The sequence below is a fragment of the Podarcis melisellensis genome (assembly GCF_964234715.1).
Source record: "Podarcis melisellensis genome assembly, chromosome: 1".
NCBI classification, from domain to species: domain Eukaryota; kingdom Metazoa; phylum Chordata; class Lepidosauria; order Squamata; family Lacertidae; genus Podarcis; species Podarcis melisellensis.
In genome coordinates, this window is record NC_138528.1 from 62,156,935 (window position 1) to 62,175,950 (window position 19,016).

General features: G+C 44.6%; 2 protein-coding genes across 6 annotated transcripts in view; one reads left to right on the forward strand and one right to left on the reverse strand.

Moving 5' to 3' along the window:
- KIF18A (kinesin family member 18A) overlaps positions 1 to 11,947 on the reverse strand; it is a 44,265-nt gene extending 32,318 nt beyond the window's left edge. For 2 of the 3 annotated variants that reach the window (XR_014161909.1, XM_081882817.1), the window contains exons 1-7: positions 11,798 to 11,944; positions 8,942 to 9,332; positions 7,800 to 7,957; positions 6,932 to 7,036; positions 4,162 to 4,272; positions 2,776 to 2,973; positions 736 to 912 (exon numbers count right to left, since the gene is read on the reverse strand). Coding sequence is in view for 2 of the 3 variants with exons in the window: in XM_081882817.1 (XP_081738943.1) it covers positions 736 to 912; positions 2,776 to 2,973; positions 4,162 to 4,272; positions 6,932 to 7,036; positions 7,800 to 7,957; positions 8,942 to 9,269 (1,077 nt within the window). In the remaining variant the exon portion in view is untranslated. Of the gene's footprint in view, positions 1 to 735; positions 913 to 2,775; positions 2,974 to 4,161; positions 4,273 to 6,931; positions 7,037 to 7,799; positions 7,958 to 8,941; positions 9,333 to 11,797 lie in introns of all 3 variants that reach the window. The other variant, XM_081882818.1, reaches the window with a different exon arrangement.
- A 217-nt stretch (positions 11,948 to 12,164) lies between these two features.
- Positions 12,165 to 19,016, forward strand: part of METTL15 (methyltransferase 15, mitochondrial 12S rRNA N4-cytidine) — an 83,926-nt gene continuing 77,074 nt past the window's right edge. The window contains exon 1 of one of the 3 annotated variants that reach the window (XM_081883009.1): positions 12,165 to 12,485. The gene's annotated coding sequence lies outside the window, so the exon portion shown is untranslated. The other 2 variants (XM_081883007.1, XM_081883008.1) reach the window with 2 other exon arrangements.

Below are 19,016 nucleotides of genomic sequence, written 5' to 3' on the forward strand. Positions count from 1 at the left end.
TAAAGTTAACAAAATGGTAATGGGATGGATCCAGACATGCCTAAACATAATAAAAGTCATGGCTTGCATTCAGACTTCCACTCCATGATTATCACCAATTACTCTTTCCTCCTGCTGCTCCCACATTGTTCTGGAGTTTTCCCCAACCCTCCAGAACAGCTTTTCCCAGGGCCAGAGAGGAGAATGAATTGGTGACAATCACCACCTGCCGTTTTTCACCAGTGCCAGATAAACTTTGCTTGGTTTAGTTGCGTTTCAACCCAATGGGCAGGATCCAAAGTTGTACTCATCCCAGGGGGGAATTCCCCACTCCTTTCTGCAGATTACAACACCCAGTAACCACAACCGCTCCCAGGATCTCCTTTAAGTAAGGATACCCTTGAGAAAGGCCTAAGATATGCATTGAGGAGCTACAGATGGAGAAGGAAAATACGGAAGGGAGAAGGGAAATTGGATGTAGGTCAAGTGTATCAAGGAATTGTTTGAAATAATCCCATGAAACAGAGGGAATGGTAGATAAGAAAGTACAAGCAGCAAAGAAGGCAGTTGTGACACTGCTTGCGTAAAAAGAAAAAGTGCTCAGTAAGATTGCCACAATATTTAAAAATATGAAGCAAAAAAAAGAGAGAGAGAGGGCAGTATCTTTTCCCCGTTGCAATTATCCACTCAATCAGAACAAACATCATTTTATAATTTGAAAGCGACAGCACAGAACTTAAAAAGAAGTTTACTTACAGAGGATTTGATGTCCTTGGCTCGATTGGCATATTTAAGAGTGTTATATGTGTCATCATAGAACAGAGAAGACGGACTAACAGCAGCTATAATTATCGTGCGACAATTTCCTCCTAGAGAATCCTTCAGTAAACGAGTAAGCTTGCTGTTCCGATAAGGAATGTGCTGGTTCTTCTTCTGGAGGAACAAAAAAACACACACAGAAGAGGATGAGTGTTTAATGGAGTGCTGAGATTACTTTAGCATCAGACCATGACTTACTATGAACAGCTGTTTCACAATGCACATAAATGACAGGAGATAAAAACCTTGAATTTTTCCCCCACTAGAAAGCCTTTTTCAACACCTAGCCAATCCCTTAAAATGTCCTCCTATATGAGACAGGGTACCAGCAATTTAGATTCTCCAATTCTTGCAAAGAAAGGATGGGTGCTACATTCTCTCCACCTGCAGATCCCTGTACATACAAGGAGTCAGCAGTCTAGTGAAAACCCAGATTCCCTCCCAAATTCAGCAGCAGCAGTTCTGTGTTCCCAGCACAATAAATCCTGAAGCTCAGCGTATGCCAAGCACTGTTTACAGATTTCTAGAGGAACCGCAAGAGGGGAACACAAAGGGAAACCTGCAGTAGATTCAACCCACATCCTATATTTAGTTACTTCTTTCAAGTGCTATAAGTGATTTGATGGGCTTTGGTCAACCTGCTACTGCTATTCATCTCCACTTTAAACAGGGCAAATCCTGCATGGAAGTCCCTGCTGACCTAGGCTTCCTGCTCCAAACACCAAGAGAATCAGCTGGAACGGCTAGCAGCAGCAGAGTGGGTTGCTGCTGCTCACCTGGATAGATAAAAGCTTAAGGCATGGTTAATATGCAAACTAGAGATCAAATATTTTTTTACCTGTAGATCAGATTAATTATGTCACCTGAAAACAAAAGTTCATTTGAACCATCGCCAGACCTGCTAAGCACCCTGACTTCGATCCCATGAACCCAAATTTCACCATATCGTAGTCTTTAGCAATAGGCTAGATTGCGAGGCGTTAAAATGCCTGACAGCAATGGCTGCCAAAGACCCAAGCTCCAAAATTCCCGTTACAATAAATTAATGGGTCACTGTACTAAGTGAATTTTGATTCGTTGGGCCACCATACCAAAATGTTTGGGAACAACTACCGTATTGGCCTGAATGCAAGATGCACCCGAATATAAGCCGCACCTTTAAAATTGGGGGGGGGGGAGAGAAAAACATAGCTGAATATAAGCCGCTCCCTTCCTTGGTGCTCCTGGCTGTATACTGGGGGGGGGGGGGGGAGAGAGAGAGAGAGAGAGAGAGAGAGGGAGAGAGAGAGACAGGCCGAGCGCTGCGCTGTGTTGCTGATGGCCTTTCCCCTTTCTTGCTCTCTCTCCCTTCCTGGCCTTGAGGGCGGGTACCGCTTTGCCATACTCCTGGCTGCATACCGTAAGGTTGCAAATATAAGCCGCACTTTAACTTTTCATGGTTGGAATTTTTGGGGAAAGTGCTGCTTATATTCAGGCCAATACGGTACTTTATAGCACATTCCAAACTGCTTCACATACACTAATTCATGGGTAGGCAAACTAAGGCCTGGGGGCCAGATCCGGCCCAATTGCCTTCTAAATCTGGCCTGCAGACAGTCCGGGAATCAGCATGTATTTACATGAGCAGAATGTGTCCTTTTATTTAAAATGCATCTCTGGGTTATTTGTGGGGCATAGGAATTCGTTCTCCCCCTCCCCCCAAATATAATCCAGCCCCCCCACAAGGTCTGAGGGACAGTGGACCAAGCCTCTGCTGAAAAGTCTGTTGACCCCTGCTCTATTTTCTTGCATGCCTTACCATGCCACTATTCTTTTTGAGATTCATGAGTCACTTGTGACCTAAAAGGTATCCAAGCAACTTACATTGAAAGACATAAACATCCTAGGCCGGGGGGGGGGGGATAATATAGAACATTAACCTTCCTATGCAACACAATCCCAGCTGGGGGAGGTGGTGAGAAAAAAATGGGTACCTACTTTTGGGTCTGCCAGAGCATTAATGATATTGCCAAGGGCTAGCAGTGAGCGATTAATATTTGCCCCTTCTCTAAAACGAGCTCCCTTGGTCTTCGTGGCGCTGGCACGTTCTGAGCCTGCCAAGTCAATGAGGCACATTTTGGCAATACGGACATTTTGATTGATACATGCTGTCCTGTCTTGTTGTCTCAAATAGATCTGAAACAGAGGAGTACAGAACAAGGAAATGAGGAAAGAATCCAGATAAAACAATCACCCTTCCATGCCTATAAGTTGGGCAATGCAGGGAAGGAAACATGCACAAACCTAAGCTTTCTGTAATACAGACTTTCTGGCAGTCATGCAGAGAGTGCAAAATTGAATCGGACAAGGAAATTAAAAATGAAGATATGATGCTCCTCCTTAGATGAACACAGTGTTTCCCAAACTTGGGTCAACAGTTGTTTTTGGACTACAACTCCCATTATCCCTATCTAGCAGGACAAGTGGTCAGGGATGATGGGAACTGTAGTCTAAAAAAACAGCAGGAGACCCAGGTTTGGATTAACACACTTCAGAAAGGATTGTTTATTTTATATTCCCAACATTTTCATCCCACTTTCCACCCGCAATTCTCAAAGTGCCGTTTAAACAATGCAATAAAGGATACACAATCACAGCTGTCAACTTTTCCCTTTTCTTGCGAGGAATCCTATTCGGAATAAGGGAATTTCCCTTTTAAAAAAAGGGAAACCTTGACAGCTATGTACACAATGAAACCACCAATCGGAAAGCACACAATCTGAAAGCTTGCTATTCCAACAACACTCTCTTTGGGATCTTAAAACGTTTACTCAGAAATAAGTTTGCCTGAACTCAGCAATACTTTACTCTCCAGCAACTGTGCATAGGATTATACTTTTGGTTTGCAATCCCAGCCACATTTCCCTGGGACCAAGCACCACTAAACTCAGCAGGACTTCTGTATAAACATGCATAGGCTCAGTCTGCTCTATACTAAGTCAGCTGCTTTAGTGGGAATCACTTTTTGATATATTTTTATGTATAAAAATAAATGAATGCACAGAAGCAGTTAAGCATGAAAAAAAATATTGCCATTTATGTGAGCATGAAGCACATTTATTCCTCACAAGCAGCTATGACACCTCAATAGATTCCTCATCTGAAGTTGAGCAACGGCAGAGACCATGAGAGCTCCCCTCCTGAATGCTATTTAGCACAAAGGATTTAATGCAGACAAGAGTGCGAGCTGGATCTCTCTTCCCAAGACCAAAGCTATTATAGCTGGTGTGCCATAGGCCGAGGATTCTTTCTCTCTCTCTTTTTAAACAAAGCTTCAAAGGTTATCTAAGATCCTCAGACACCTTATCTGCTGTATCGTCTTACCTGAAAGACAGCATGGGACCGAGATGAGGAGGCATTCACATCAGTGGGATGCTGTGTTCTGTTTTTGTTTCCATAGTCCAATATTTGCAAGATCTCCATGGCAGACTTTGGCTACAAAAGGTGGAGGGGGGGGGGAACAGTCAAATGAAACTAGTAAATCTTTTTGCTAGATTTTAATCTGGGAGTTTCATTGTCATGGGATTTCAGTCATAATGTTAACATCGTAGCTTTGGCTTTTGTTGCCATCTTGGTCCCAGACACACACAAAGCAGGTAAGAAGATACCTTTTATCAGACCAGCTTCTGTAGGTGAGCATAAGCTTCAGCACCTGCCCAAAGAAGATTATGTTCAAGATTAACTTGTGCCTAGTGTCGCCTCGAGAAGTTGGGTCAGCTAAAAGGCATCATTTTACTTATTCCAAAACCGCTAGCCGTCAGGTTGTGCTAGGTACATTCTTTGAGCAGGTGGTGATGCCACTGCAAAGTTCATCTTAAAGCCGTTAGGAAGGGAAAGGCATTCACAAACACAGAATTAAATAAACCCAAATCAATTCATTGAGTAAGTAGATCTCACAGTAAGACTTAAACATTCATTAAAATTTAAAAAATAAGATACAATATCCAATAACTCTATTGATAGATAGAAAAATGTGGTTATACCCTATTTGTTGCAGAAGGAACTGAATATTTATAAAGGAGCAGTCCTATGAAAATGGACTCGGACCATTAATGGCAATGTTTGTTATAGGGAATAGTCCTCATCATCTCCAAGGGCTACCTTGGTTTGCTTTCTTGGCAGTTTGCTTCCATGTTCAGCCTTCCCAGAAAGCCTTCAAATATCTGATGTGAAGAGAAAATTATCCAGTAGGCTGAAGTACAAGCTGGGAAGGTGGAGGCAAACATGACTCCATTATCCTTGTTTGGGGCCAGCCACTTTACAACCCTAACCCAAACAGATGAAAATAATCCTGGACTGGGTGAATGGAGGGGGGCGCGGGGAACCTGAGCTGGGGATACGTTGAGGGTGACAAAGTGCACACATCCGTGGCCCCAATTCCCTCCAAAATTCTCCCATACACCACAGGGAAGCAAGAATACAGTCGCCCCTGCACCGTGTTATTCCAGTTCAGAGCCACATGAGCAAGGCTGTTGTAGACTGCCAAGCTTCAGGGCTTAGCAAGAAGAGGACTACCCAGCTGGTCCCCAAGCTCAGCAGCTTCACGCTGATACACTTTTAGGGATGGGGGATAGAATATTCTAATAGTCCCCCCCCCCCATTTTCTTTTTACAGGCCGTCAGCTAATTCTGGAGGGACCAAAACAAAAAAAATTCTTTCCAGTGCACCTTAAAGACCAACTAAGTTAGTTCTTGGTATGAGCTTTCGTGTGCATGCACACTTCTTTGTTTTGACTATGGCAGACCAACACGGCTATCTATCTGTAACTGGAACTCTGGAGGGACCATATCGCTTCACTGTTTAGTTTGCTGCTGCTGACATTAAAGGCATTAAGCAGTAGTAGTACCACCCCATCAGCTCCTGATATTTTTGGCCCTTTGATAGCTGTACAAACGGAAATGGCATAGGTAGAAGAAGACTGCCTGGCAGCAGGCTCTCTCTCTCTCTGCCCCTCCCCCCCTGCCAGCTTCCCTCCAAGCCTTGACCGAAGAAGCCAAGGTGCACTACGGGTGGCAATAGCAGAAACAGACATAGCATAGAGGAGGAGGGGAAAGTGAAGAAATGATAAGGAAGAAATGAGATGACAGACTGGGAGAAATTAGGTGCATGTGTAGCAGATATAAAAAATTAAGAATATGAGTTAGGATACAACTGTGATGAAGAGGTTTTTGTGTTTGATCAAATGCTTCAGCCCCCAAGCCACTTTACTCAAAAGAACTGTTTCAATTTTGACAGCGCAACTTTGAGATAAAGGGGTTGAAGATTGCTACCACGTTTGATTTAAACAGTTGTTTCATAGCAACTGCCTTCGCAAACAGGTCACTTAGAGCGGCCCGCTAGTATTTCAAGTGTCTTGATAAAGTAATGGTTTTCACTGTGTTTTCTTCCCAGAAATAAAGCTTGTAAATCTTCACATCAAGATGGATAGGATTGAACAGATAGCATTCGTGTAAAGGACTTGATTTGTCCATAGTATATGAATCATGGCTTGGGACAGCAGTCTGATCTCTTCTGCTTCTTTTGATAGAATTGTGCCCGTAGTGGGTTGAAATGACTCTGAAAACTTTTCAAGGTATCCCAGTTAAAACCGATTTAGGGGGGGAAAATTGAATTTTGGAAATGAAGCTGCAGGCAGGCACGCTTATCTACTGGGTCAAACTTCATAACTCTGGCATGCATGTAATACTAAACCATGGTTTAACATGATGTGGACAAGACAAATTTGGTCAACAGGGACAATCAATCAGAATATTGTGAAAGTAAAAACAAAACAAATAACCTTCTAACTCACACAAAACCTTACAATACCGAGAGATTTAATGCAAATATTTTCCACGTTCCCCATCTGCCAACTTTTTGGCAACTTAAAGAAAAACAACTTAGGTGACAAACTAGGTACCTCAAACTTAAGATCTCCCTCTTAGGCAAAGCCTTAAAGACTCAAAAACTGCTTTGAGAATTTGTTATAGAATTTCAATTGCTTTGTGAGCTACTCTGAGAACTGTGTTATAGGACTGCCTGTAAATACTGCAAGCAGGCAAATAGATAAATAAGCAGTTAATGAATAACATGGATAATATAAATACGTGCAAACCTGATGCATTGTTAACCCATGAACCAGCACTCCTTTTTGAGGATCTTCTCGAACAGCCAGTGGTCCTGAACTTACAAGCAAATCATGTATCTTCTCATTGTAGACCTTGGGAGGGAAAGGCATTGGAAAAGGCAGATATTAAGATACACAAAGGTAAGCAGCTAATCATACAGAAGGTATCTGGATTTGGTAGGTGTAGTCCCATTTTAAAAGATGAAAAATGCACCTATGCGAGATGGCATGCGCTTCCAGATACGTTTTATCCCTAAGTTTTAAACTCAGCTAAGAGTCCTAATTTTCTGTCCAAATATCCAAATTGCCGTTTTAACTTTCCAGCACAAAGGAGGCAGAGTGGCAATTTGACAGGAGGAAAGCACCAATACATTTGAAACTAGACAAGCAGAAAACTCTCAATAGTGCATGCTGTCATGAGACCTAATCCTAGGCTTGGCTACTGGGAAGTTATGTTGTATTCTGTTCTCTGGCAGCTGGGAGCAAAGCCCTTGGTTGGTTGGTTTGCTCGTTTGATTCCTTTCTTGAATCCCAAGAAGCTCCCTGAGATCAGAGCAGGGGAGCAGTTTTAAATCCTCCAATATCAGGTCAGAGAGGAATCCAAAACACTTCATTTCCAATTCTACCGGCTCCTCTGGTGCTGTAATGCCTTGAGTCGGGAATACTGGTATGTACTCCTCAGAAACATGGGACTGCACCGTAGGAGAACATCTCTCAAGCTGGCTGGAAGACAGAATGTTTGGCTGGAAGATAGACAATGTTTTCTCAGCCTCTGACTAAGCTGGTTTGGGTCCCTTTCACCCTATTCCGTATACAAAAACAACTGTTATTGTGCAAAATTATTCAGCCTGCTTACCTCAAGGTAAGAAACGGCAATAGCACAATGCTTCTCCTCTTTCATCCGCTCTATGGCATTGTAGAGCTCCAACATGGTCCGGTACATCACTCCAGGGTCTTCCTGGGAGCCCAGCATCGTATGAGTCTTCCCAGCTCCAGTTGCGCCATAAGCAAGCACTAAATTGAAAGCAGGCGATCACTTTTAGCAATTGTCAGCCATTTTCAGAAGGTTGTTTTACACAGTTTTTAGAAGTCTGATTGCGTTAGGGTTGATACCTTTGCTGCCACGGGCTTCTTTGGAGGAAGGTCTGAGATACAAACAGCAAAATTGGGTGTAGGAAGGGGCACGTTTAATTAGTGAATCCATTAAGTAGCTCAACATTCGAAAACAGGAGAATCTGGCTTCACCTGATATATATATTTGCTCATTTCGGGGGGTGGGGGGGAGAATGAGGAAAGGGGAAGAAACATGGCAGCCCTTCAACCAAGGCGATCAACTTATCATTCGACTTGTGAGAAGGTGCAAGTGAAATATGGTTGCAGAACGCTGTACCATGTATCTGTGATAGCTAGCAACTGCTCAGAACCAACAGTGTGATGGGGAGGGTCAACAAGAGCTGCCTTCTGATCATGGCTCTGCTGCTGCTTATCTGAATGGGGCTGGGAGGGCTGCATGCTTGCACTGACAGGAGCGCCGGATTGGCAGCGGTGGTTCCACTGGTGCAACCATGAATCCCTCCCCCAACATTGCAACTGTTCTGGTAAGCAGCAGCGCCACCAATGTTGGTCCGCTCCACCACACACAGTACCAAAGCTAGAAGTAACCGTTAGAATCAGAACTACCAGGAAGTAATGGTGAGGAAAGCTATTCTTCATGCTCTTCACTACTGCAATATCTATTTTTTAAAATTTTTTTTTGCAAATGGGATGCAGGGGGTTTTGGCTATCTTTTGCAGGAAGAGAGAGTTACTAGATGTGAAGCAAAGGACAAGAAACCAAACGTCCCCAACAGCTTGGAAAATAGCAACAACCAAGTTTTAAAGCTTATAAATAGATTAGGGGGCAGAAGGACACCCCCCTCCCCTGGCTCAAATTAGAACTGACTACTGATACAGGATTACTTCCATAACTAACAAAGGGAGAAATGCAGCAGAAAGTTACCTGTGCAATTATATCCATTCAAAAAGCCATCCAGCATGGTCAGGGTAGTGTCTTCAAAGACCTCCAGCTGAGAAGAATGTTCGTCAAATACAGCATCAAACACAAATTTGAGGTCCTTGTTTTGCCTCTTGTTAAGATCACGGCATGGAACTTTTTTCCCATGAAAGAAACTGACTTCCTCCACTTTGGGATCAAAGACCAACATATGCTTATCGACAACTTGGAGCACTTTCCTGAAGTTGCCATCTCTCTCTTTCTGACTTTCTGGACGAACACGGACCACTACCTTCACGTGATTGCAGACATCTTCTTGAACAGTAGGAGACATTACGAAAGGCAGTTATGTTGTCTGGGGAAGATCTGTCATATAAAGTAAATCCAGTTTCTTCTGCTGGTGGAACAAAATGAAAGCAGATTAAACAACAACACCTGCACTCCTATACTTGTGTACCTGGGAGTAAACTTCTCTGAATGAGGTAAGTTTCTCTTCTGACTAAACATATAATTGTGCTGCTAAACCAAGCAAGCAAATGAATTTAGGTTAGGTCTAGGGTTGATAATTTGACTGGCCGAAAATGTAAACTGACCGGTTATATTTTTAAAGCAGTAATTTAAGAAAATGCAACAAGAGGTTTATGCAAATGACAAAAAATATGCATGTGAGAAGACACACTGCTCTATGGGTTCCACGTATACTGGGATGTACAATTAAACCCAGCAAAATGTAATTTTGTAAGTGCTATTTTTGGTTTTACAAGCAGCAGTTGATCTGCAAAGCTTATATGTAACTCAATATTTTCCTGCCATTTGTTTGCCAGTGACTGGAGTCCAGTAAAATATGCTGCTTTGTTTGCTCCAAGTGTCCAGCTGAGCACCACAGATCCCATGCAACTATTTTAGACATACTAGAATTCTACCAAAACGGGTTTCTCAACTTAACGTGTGAAGAGTGCAAATATTCTTGTGTGGAGGGAGGATGAGGCTATGAAAGACTCACAAACTTAACAGAAAATAATATCTGCAAGTTTAACTCCTGAAGAAACAAAATGATTCAAAACACACTACAAACACTCATAGTCCAAAGAAACTCTCCTACCACAGAGAAATTTCAACGTGCGCAGGTTCAGAATATGCATTTTCTAGACTGACATAAGATCTAGTTTAAGAACTTGGTTTTTTCTTTACTGTTAATAATGTTCTAGAAGACATGACTTGGTGCTTGCTCACATTGTCATTTTTCAGTTAGAATATTCATATGCATTAGGTTTCACTCATGCTATACAATAATTACTCTGTCAATGCCAACAGCAGTTAGTTAAAGGAATAAGGTCTGGTAAACTCCATTTGTTGAGAGGAAGTCCTTTGTATTCCACTTTGCTACTCCAAATGTTCCCATACAGCACAAGATAATAACAACCATGTTTGGTCTCATAAATCCAGCCAATTGAATGTTAATGGATTCCAGAGTCTTGTAGCACCTTAGAAAATAATGAAGTGGATGGTAATCCACACAAAAAAATCCCCATAATATACGTGGCAGGTTGCTTCTAGTCTGCCAGCGCTTTCAATCACTATCATAAACCACTCTCAATAAAGTGAATACATTGTTACAAATAAGAACAGTGGTGCTCTATCTCTTCAAATGAGACTTCATGCTGTAAGAAAAGTAATGGGAAATGGTTCTGGTAAGTGTGGGGTAACTATCATGATAACCTAAGGGGCCTCACCTAGTCCTGTATCCGGTTCTCAGGGTTGCCAAGCAGATGCCTATGGGAAGCCCCAAAACAGGACATGAACCCAACAGCACTGTTCCACTTGTGATTCTCAGCAAGTGGTATGCAGAGGCATAGCACCTCCAATACTGGAGCTAGTGCATAGTCATCCTGGGTAATAGACTTGTCTTCCATTTAATTTGTCTAAACCACTTTAAAAGCCATTCAGATTGCTGCATATTACATTCGTGAATTCCACAACTTAACTATGGAGTTTTTCCTTTTGTCTCCTCTCTATATTCCATTGTTAAGCTTCACCACATGGCCCTGGGTTCTAGAGTCATGACTCATTTCATGCATAGTTTTCTACACCTCTCTCACATTTTTCCTAAACCTCAAACTCCATAGTTGCAAGCTTTCCTCATAGGAGAGTTGCTCCAGCCCCAGGGGTCATTTTGACTGCACCAAATTTGCAGAGATGATCTCAAGGGCTAAGACTCACAAAAGGGCAAACAAATCAGGACGCATGCTCAGCAACAGGTCATCTGGAGGCGACCAGTCTTGAAGGCGTTTACAAAACTCTTTACGCCGTTTCCATGGGATGCTATTGGTTCAATGTTGCCACCAACCGCGCGACATAGATATGTATTCACCAATGCTATCTTTCACAGCGTAATCCTATAAATGTCAACTTGGAAGCCGTGCCCACTGATTTCAACGGGACTTCATACCGGGTAAGTATGCAGAAGATCGTACCCCCACTCCCTAATAAATACACCGGATCCTAACCGCATTCTAACTCGAAGCCAGCTAGAATTTCCATCCAACCTTGCGCAGGGGTGCAGACTTAAAAGGCAATTTGGGGCGGAGAACTTCCCGATCCATCTTAACTTTCTTTCGATGCGGTACTATAAAGTCCCTGCAGGGACCTGGGCGAACGAATGGAATAAAGTCGCGCGGCTAATAAGCAGCGACCCTCCCAAGCGGTTGCGCTGCAAAAAGAAAGGCAAGCACAAGAGCGCAAGACTCCGCCGGAAAGTGTAAGCAGCCATGGGCCACCCTCGCTAATGCAGCGAGTTGATCGGGACCCTCTTTCAGCTGAACCGAGCTAGACACCCTAGTAGGCGTAAATGGAGATACTCACCCGGGCATTAGGGACCCTCCTTGCTGATCAGCAGCCCGCGCCGCTTCTTCGGGCGTCGCCGCCGCCGCCTCCACGCTCGCTCGCTAGCTTCAGCGAGCCACCAAATTCAAACCCAAGCAGCCTCTCGTTCCACGGCTTCTGATTGGTCGAGGGCCGCATAACGTCATAAGAGCCGCTACGCTTACGACGCGCCCTCGGATGTATTTTGGTCCAAAGGAGGACCCATCCCTCCGCCTTCAGCCGTCTCCTAAGCGAGGGCGTAATGCTGGGATTGTGGACATTCTGCTCGGTTTGGTGGCGCGCATGGAAATAAGGGGGGCGGGTATTTTCAGTGAGCGAATGAATGGAGGGCGGGACTCGCGCGAGCGGGTTGGAGGGGAGAGACGCGTATTCAAAGCAGGGGAAAGTCGGGGTTCGACTGTTTCTGTGCCGAACTGGGACGATAAGAAAGGGATAGTGTCTTTGCAGGAATTGTTGAGCACAAATAAGCAGGGAGGCTGCATTTTGCAGGAATAAAGCAACAGCGAAAGTTCCGTGAAGCAGCGTTTCGTCGTCCCAGTTCAAGTTTCGAATAGAAATAAGCTGTCGCCTAGTAGTCGGCGGTCATCTTAAGACATGAACTTGGCTTTAATTGGTTCAATCGCTGATTTTACAGCGCTATCCTAAACAGTTACGCAGTGACTCAAAAGTAAGCTCAATAGAAATGATTTCCCCCCACGCCGACGCGCGGTCAGGTTGTGCCTCTTCTAGCACAAGCGAGTGACTTGAATTTAAATTTTATTTCAGCCATGAGCTGAAATAGCTCTCAACGCCACAGAGATTAACCGTACACGCGTCTTTTTAGGTGCGCGAGCACTTGAGCTCAGCGCGCAAAGTTTCTGTGCAAGTCTTTAAAAGCGCACGTCCTTGAGGTTGTATGGCTGCAATTGCAGTGCGGAGTGAGGGGTAAATTGGACAGGAAACACCAACAGTTCGCTTGAAATGTTTTTTTTTAACTAAAAAGCAAAACTAGGAGCCTGAGATTGGGAGTTAAGGAATGCTCAGGGAAGGGTTTAACTTTTTCCAGCTCAGCTGGCTGGAAACTGACACCACCCCCAGCTGCTTTTATGCGGGGCGGGCGATACTGTTTTAGACTAGAAAGACATACGCCAGCCTTTCTCAAACTGGTGCGCTGTGAGCTGGTTCGAGAAATTAGTTTTGCCGCTGAAGCACTGAATGGGATCAAGAAAAGTGAACCTCGCGATTCCTTAGTTCGTTTCATAAATTGCAGTTACTCTGAGGAGTTGTGGGTGCTTGTTAAATGTGAAATGAGAAAACAGTAATTCACACGAGAGATTTGTTTGTAGCTGTGTTCGTGCGCGTAGCTGTACAAATACTGAATGAAAAACGAGCGCCCGTTCTGGGCGGGATGTTCTACTGGCAGATGTCAGAGGAACCTGTGCGCCTTCGGGAAGATGCTTTTAAGATGTTCTTAAAATAGAGCATTTGATGAGAGTATCTGCTGGTGGCTTAACGTTTGCGGATTGCAACAGATGTGTGTGGTAGAGAAGAGAAGGACGTATGTTAATGCAAGCGGGTGAAGACGGAGCACAGCATATCCTATAGCAACTCCGTTGGGAAAACGGTCTCTGTTAGGATTATATGGGCTGCGGGAGATTGTGTAGCGGCCAGCCTGATCGCAAACGGGTTACCTCTTACTACGTAACAAGACACGCATCCCAGTATTGTCACACCGCAGCATCCCTTGGAACAAACCTGCCCCCTTTATCCCTAATTGATGTCTCATAAAAAGATAGCTGCGGTTCTGCCGGTGGCGTCATAATTATTTTGCTTTGGGTCTGACAACCGCGTTGCAAAAATCGGGGATGTCCACCGGGAGGAAAGGAAATACGGGGCTTTGTGGAAAGAGGCAGGAAAAAGTCTGCGTAGAGATAATGGAGGGGGCGGTGGAAATCCCGCCAGTCTCGCTGGAGAACCTGCGCATCCCTGCAGTGCATTTGTTGAGTCAGCCCCGCCGCGTTCATCGAGGCCGATTCCGAATCCGTGCGCGCTGTGCACACGACCGCCGCCTTGCAACCCCCGAGCCCGCTTGAAATGAAGGCACTGCAGGCAGGCAATGATCGAGCAGCTTTTGAGCGGGGGGCGGGTGCCCAGTCCCGTATTTGTGAGGGGTGGGGAAAGGGAAGTGGGTGGGATGGGAGAAGCCCTGCGTAGCCCTCTCACCGCGTTGCTGCAAAGGAGGAGCGGGCTCTGAAGGCGGAACTGAAATCCGCAGCGCCTTGTTGCAGGGAGGAAGCCTTTTGGCAGCGCTCCTGGCGCTGTAGGCTGTGCGAGGAGGAGCGTGGGGGGCAGCGGCCTCGTCGAGCGCTGTGAGTAGTACGGTTCCGCCGCAGAGCGAGTGTCCCCAGGCGCCGGGACGGGGGTGGAGAGGCGAGCTGCGAGGGAGGGGAAGGCTCGTGCTGTTCTCCGGATGCGCACACTTCAGAAGCCTTGTCCCCCCCGCCTTCCTAGGTCCACAGTGGACCCCCACCTTCCGTCTCTCTCCCATCCACAAGGGAGCTCACCCGTTGCTAAGGTAATAGAGGTGGTGGTCAGACATTCCTCGTCCCCACTCTCCCTCCACCTCTTGCAGTGAGTAACGTCGGACATGTTCCACGTGTAAGCGCAATGACTCCTTGTCTGGAGCCTGCGAAGAGCAATCGCGACATTAAACTCCTTTAAAAATAACGCGAGGTGTAGAAGAACGAATGATTGTGCCAACATGGCTCTTGAGGCGAGAATGAAGCACTCGCTCCCCCAGTTGCCCCCCGTTTGCGCTAGCTTTTTATTCATTGTGTGGCATTTCTTAAGTGTTAATGCACACCGTTCTCAACTATGTGTGAGGTAAAGCAGGTTGGTAGTCATTCTTGAGTGGAATGAATATGAAAAAACATGTACATTGTGAGTTAAAAAAAGGTTAACACAATCAACTCTTGTGACAAGTAGCCCAAACAACTAATAATTATTGAATAATTCCCATACACACATACTTAAATATAACACTGTCCTAACCTGTTGAATATATGATATGGTGCCAGTTAACATTTGCTAGTCAAATAGTTCTCTCTGTCTGTCATTTCCTGTTGTTTTGAATTTTCCCCCCCACTTATCTGGTCTGTCCACTTTCTTCTTTTTCTGTTCTGCCCCTTAAGTGAAACTCAGTTTTTCAAAATCCAAATTTTCCCACTTGCTGTTTTCAAACAATCTGTGTGCCCGACAAATCTCATTTCTTATTTGATAGTTAGAAGCTTGGTAGGTCAGAAGAATGCTGTAGACGTAGTGTATCTTGACTTCAGTAAGACTTTTGACAAAGTCTCCCATGGTATTGTGCAGAAGCTGGTAAAATGTAGGCTGGATAAGGTAACTGTTAGGTGGATTTGTAGTTGGTTGACCGAACCATTAATGGTTCCTCATCATCCTGCAAAAAAGTGCTAAGTGGAGTTCTGCAGTGTTCTGTCCTGGGTCTGTTGTTCAACATCTTTATAAATGACTTGGATGAAGGAATTGAGGACACGCTCATCAAATTTGCTGATGACACCAAACTGGGAGGGATAGCCAGTGCCACAGAAGACAAAATCAAGGAATTCAAGATGGCCTTAATAGATTGGAGAACTGGGCCAAACCTAACAAAATGAATTTCACTAGGGACATATGTAAGGTTCTACACTTAGGCAGGAAGAACCAGCTACACTAATAAAACATTGCCAGTAGTATATGTGAAAAGAATCTAGGGGTCTTAGTGGACCACAAGCTTAACAAGAGTCAACAGTGATGCAGCACCAAAAAACCCCTAAGGCTATTCTAGGCTGCATCAACAGAAGTATCACAAGCAGGGGTAGTAATAGTACCATTTTATTATGCCTTGGTCAGACCACACCTAGAATTCTGTGTTCAGTTCTGGGCGCCACAATTTAAGAAGGACATTGACAAGCTGGAATGTGTGCAGAGAGGGTGACCAAGATGATCAAGGGTCTGGAAACCAAGCTTTATAAGGAATTGTTGATGAAGTTGGATACGTTTACCCTGGTACAGAGGAGACTGCTTTCACTGTTTTCTCTGACAATAGGAGCTTGCATTACATACTACTACCCCCTTGTTGGATTCAGATCTGGTTCTGACTCAAGGTTAGCCACATTTCAGTGTTTATCCTCAAATAAAGCTCAGAACCATTGTTCAGTTAGAATTCCACCTGATGTCACTTTCATTTGGAGGGCTCTTACACTCCTTAATTGTTCATGCTCCTGCATATTTGTTCATGCTCCCTATATTTGTCATCCTTGCTTCTGTGTTACTCTTTGATGCCAAGGACTTTTGTCTCATTGGCTGCTGGTGTAGACAAAGTCAACTAGTCCCCAAAGGATACTTTTATCAACCTGTGCTAGAGATTCTGTGCCAGGTCCTTCAAGTGTGTTATCTCTGCCTGTAGTGTTTTGTTAGCATCTCTTTTCTTCCAAGCTAAGTAGCCTACAGGTAATGAGCTTCCATTAGGGTACGCATACCTGATGCTTCAGAGGGTAGGTTTGGAAAGCCTGGAAGCTGTTGATCAGGGGCCAGTAAGGTTTATCTGGGCCGGACTGGTCCTGCGGAGATCCCTCTGTGGGCAGGATCGCTCCTGCGTGGGAGCCTGCAATTTCCGGCGTCTGCGCAGACACAATTTCCGGTGCCACGGAAGTGAGTTCCTGCACTGTGCCAGTTTAGCACAGCGCATGAGTGGGCAGCTCAGTTCAGGGGTGGCTTGTGGGCCAGTCAAACGACCTCTGTGCATCGCTTCTGGCCCATGGGCCTTAGGTTGCTGACCCCTGCTGTAGATGATGTTTCCTGAGCATTTTCTGTATGCACGCACCCCTGGGCTCTCCAGTGTCTGCACCCTGTTCTCAGACTCCTCGTCCAAAGGCATAATATAATTCTCCAATCTACATCTTCTTGCTATGTGCCCCACAATACTATATTTTATCCAAATAGATGTGAGCTTGTGTCCTCCAACTCACTTCCTCCTTCAGCCTCTCACAGTACCCTGGCACATGACCAAACATACAAACACGCAAACAAGCTTCCAAACAGCCCAAAGAAACAACCAGCCTTAATCCTAAAGACAAAAGCTGACTCTTCTAAATATTGGCAACCGGTGCAGTTGTTTGAGCAAAGGTGTAACATTCATATGGTTGGCTGCATCACTCAGCAACCCAACTTCTGCATTAACTACAGTTTCCAGACCTGCCTTAAGAGAAGCCTCACACAAAGTGCATAATAGCACAGCCCAGTGATATGAATTTATCAACACAGATATTTTCCAATGAAGTAAAGCCAAGCTTTATGTGAGTTGATTTCCTCACTGCTGTTCTGTAGGATTCCAGCTTATTTGCATGTATTGTCACAGTTATACTTCTTTTGTAAGCCTCAAAACATTTTTTCAAGTGTAAGGACCTCGGTTCAAAAGGAAGGAACCCGTTGTAGTCCAGTTATAATATACTGCCTGACCTCTAGCTTTTCCCAACTACAGTGGTACCTCTGGTTACGAACTTAATTCATTCTGGAGGTCCGTTCTTAAGCTGAAACCGTTCTTATCCTGAGGCGTTCTTTCACTAATGGGGCTTCCCACTGTGCGTGCGGGCCTTATGTTTGCATCCTGGGGCAATGTTCGCAACCAGGAGCAGCTACTTCCAGGTTAGCGGAGCTCGTAACCTGAAGTGTTCGTAACCAGAAGCATTCGTAACCAGAGGTACCACTATATATTTTGATTCTAAGACTGCAGTCATGTGTATACATACCTGAGAGTTTGCTCTACTAAACTTAGTGGAACTAAACTTAGTGGAACTGCCCTGCATTCTATGATCTCAAAGCAGTCAGCATTGTATTGAATTGTGCTTCCAGATAGTGGGATAGCTACTGAGGGGGAAATCCTTGCAAGCTGCAAAGAAGAAGGATACAAGAGATGCTATGAGGTCCGACACTGCTGTGACAAATGTATTGGGGAACTGGAAGGAAATTATTTCCTTGCACCTGCAGCAGAAATGTGGACAATCCATCTGTTTTCCCCAAGGCCTCTTCAGCAGTCACTGGGCTGTCATGCCATTCTCTTTTCAGCAGCCCTCCATTAGTGTGCCTGATCTCCATAGGTTCCTTGTAGCCATTCCTGCACTTTTCTTGCTACCTCCTTATTTTAACATTTTCAACAGACACTTGTTCTTTTTCCATTCAGCTTCTGTATTCTTGCACACTCTTGCGTTCCCTTGAGGGTTTTACTGTTGGGGAAGCTGTAGACTGCAATCCAACAATTCAGTCAATTTAAGCCCATTATTTATTCTAATTGTTGATATACTGCCTTTAAAAATATTTTTCTCTAAGGTGGCTCACAGAATAAAAATAACAGAAACAGTAACAAAACCACCAAACAACATTGCAAAAGCAAAAAAAAAAAAAAAGATACTCAGAAAAATCCTTGTACAATAAAAAAAACCTTCCGAAGACTGCTTGTGATGAGAAAGAGCCAGAAGATGTAGCTGCCTAGGAAGGCAGTTGCACATTTGGAAGACCCTGCCAATGTAATCTTTACTGGGGGGGGGGGGAGCAGAAAGCAGAATACTGCAGATGCTGATCTTAGGGCTCAGTTAGTTTAATATGGATGGACGTGGCCCTTCAAATAACCTGGTACTAGATCATTTAACGCTTTAGAGTTTGACACCAGCACTTTAAATTGAGTCTGGAAACAAATTGCAAACTGTTACTCATAATCCTCCTCCTACAAACATTTTGGCAGTCTCATTTTTCACCAGTTAGTTTCCAAACTGCGTTTAAAGGCAGCTTTGTGTAGACAGCATTATATAGTCCAGCCTAGATCTAACTAGTGCATGGATGACTGAGGCTAGCTGGGCTGTAGCTGGTGAACCATCTGAAGCTGGTAAAAGTGTTCATAGTTACTTATGTAACCTGGCCATTCAGTGATAATGTTGGATCCAGTTGGACTTTTATACTCTATACCAGTGGCGTAGCGTGGGGGGTGCGGGGGGGGGGCCCGGCCGCACCGGGCGCAACATCTGGAGGTTAGGGTTAGGGGGCGCAAATCCACAGGTTAGGGGTGCAAATTACTTGCCTTGCCCCGGGTGCTGACAACCCACGCTACGCCACTGCTCTATACTTGATTCTTAAGAACATAAGAAGAGCCTGCTGGCCTACTCTATGA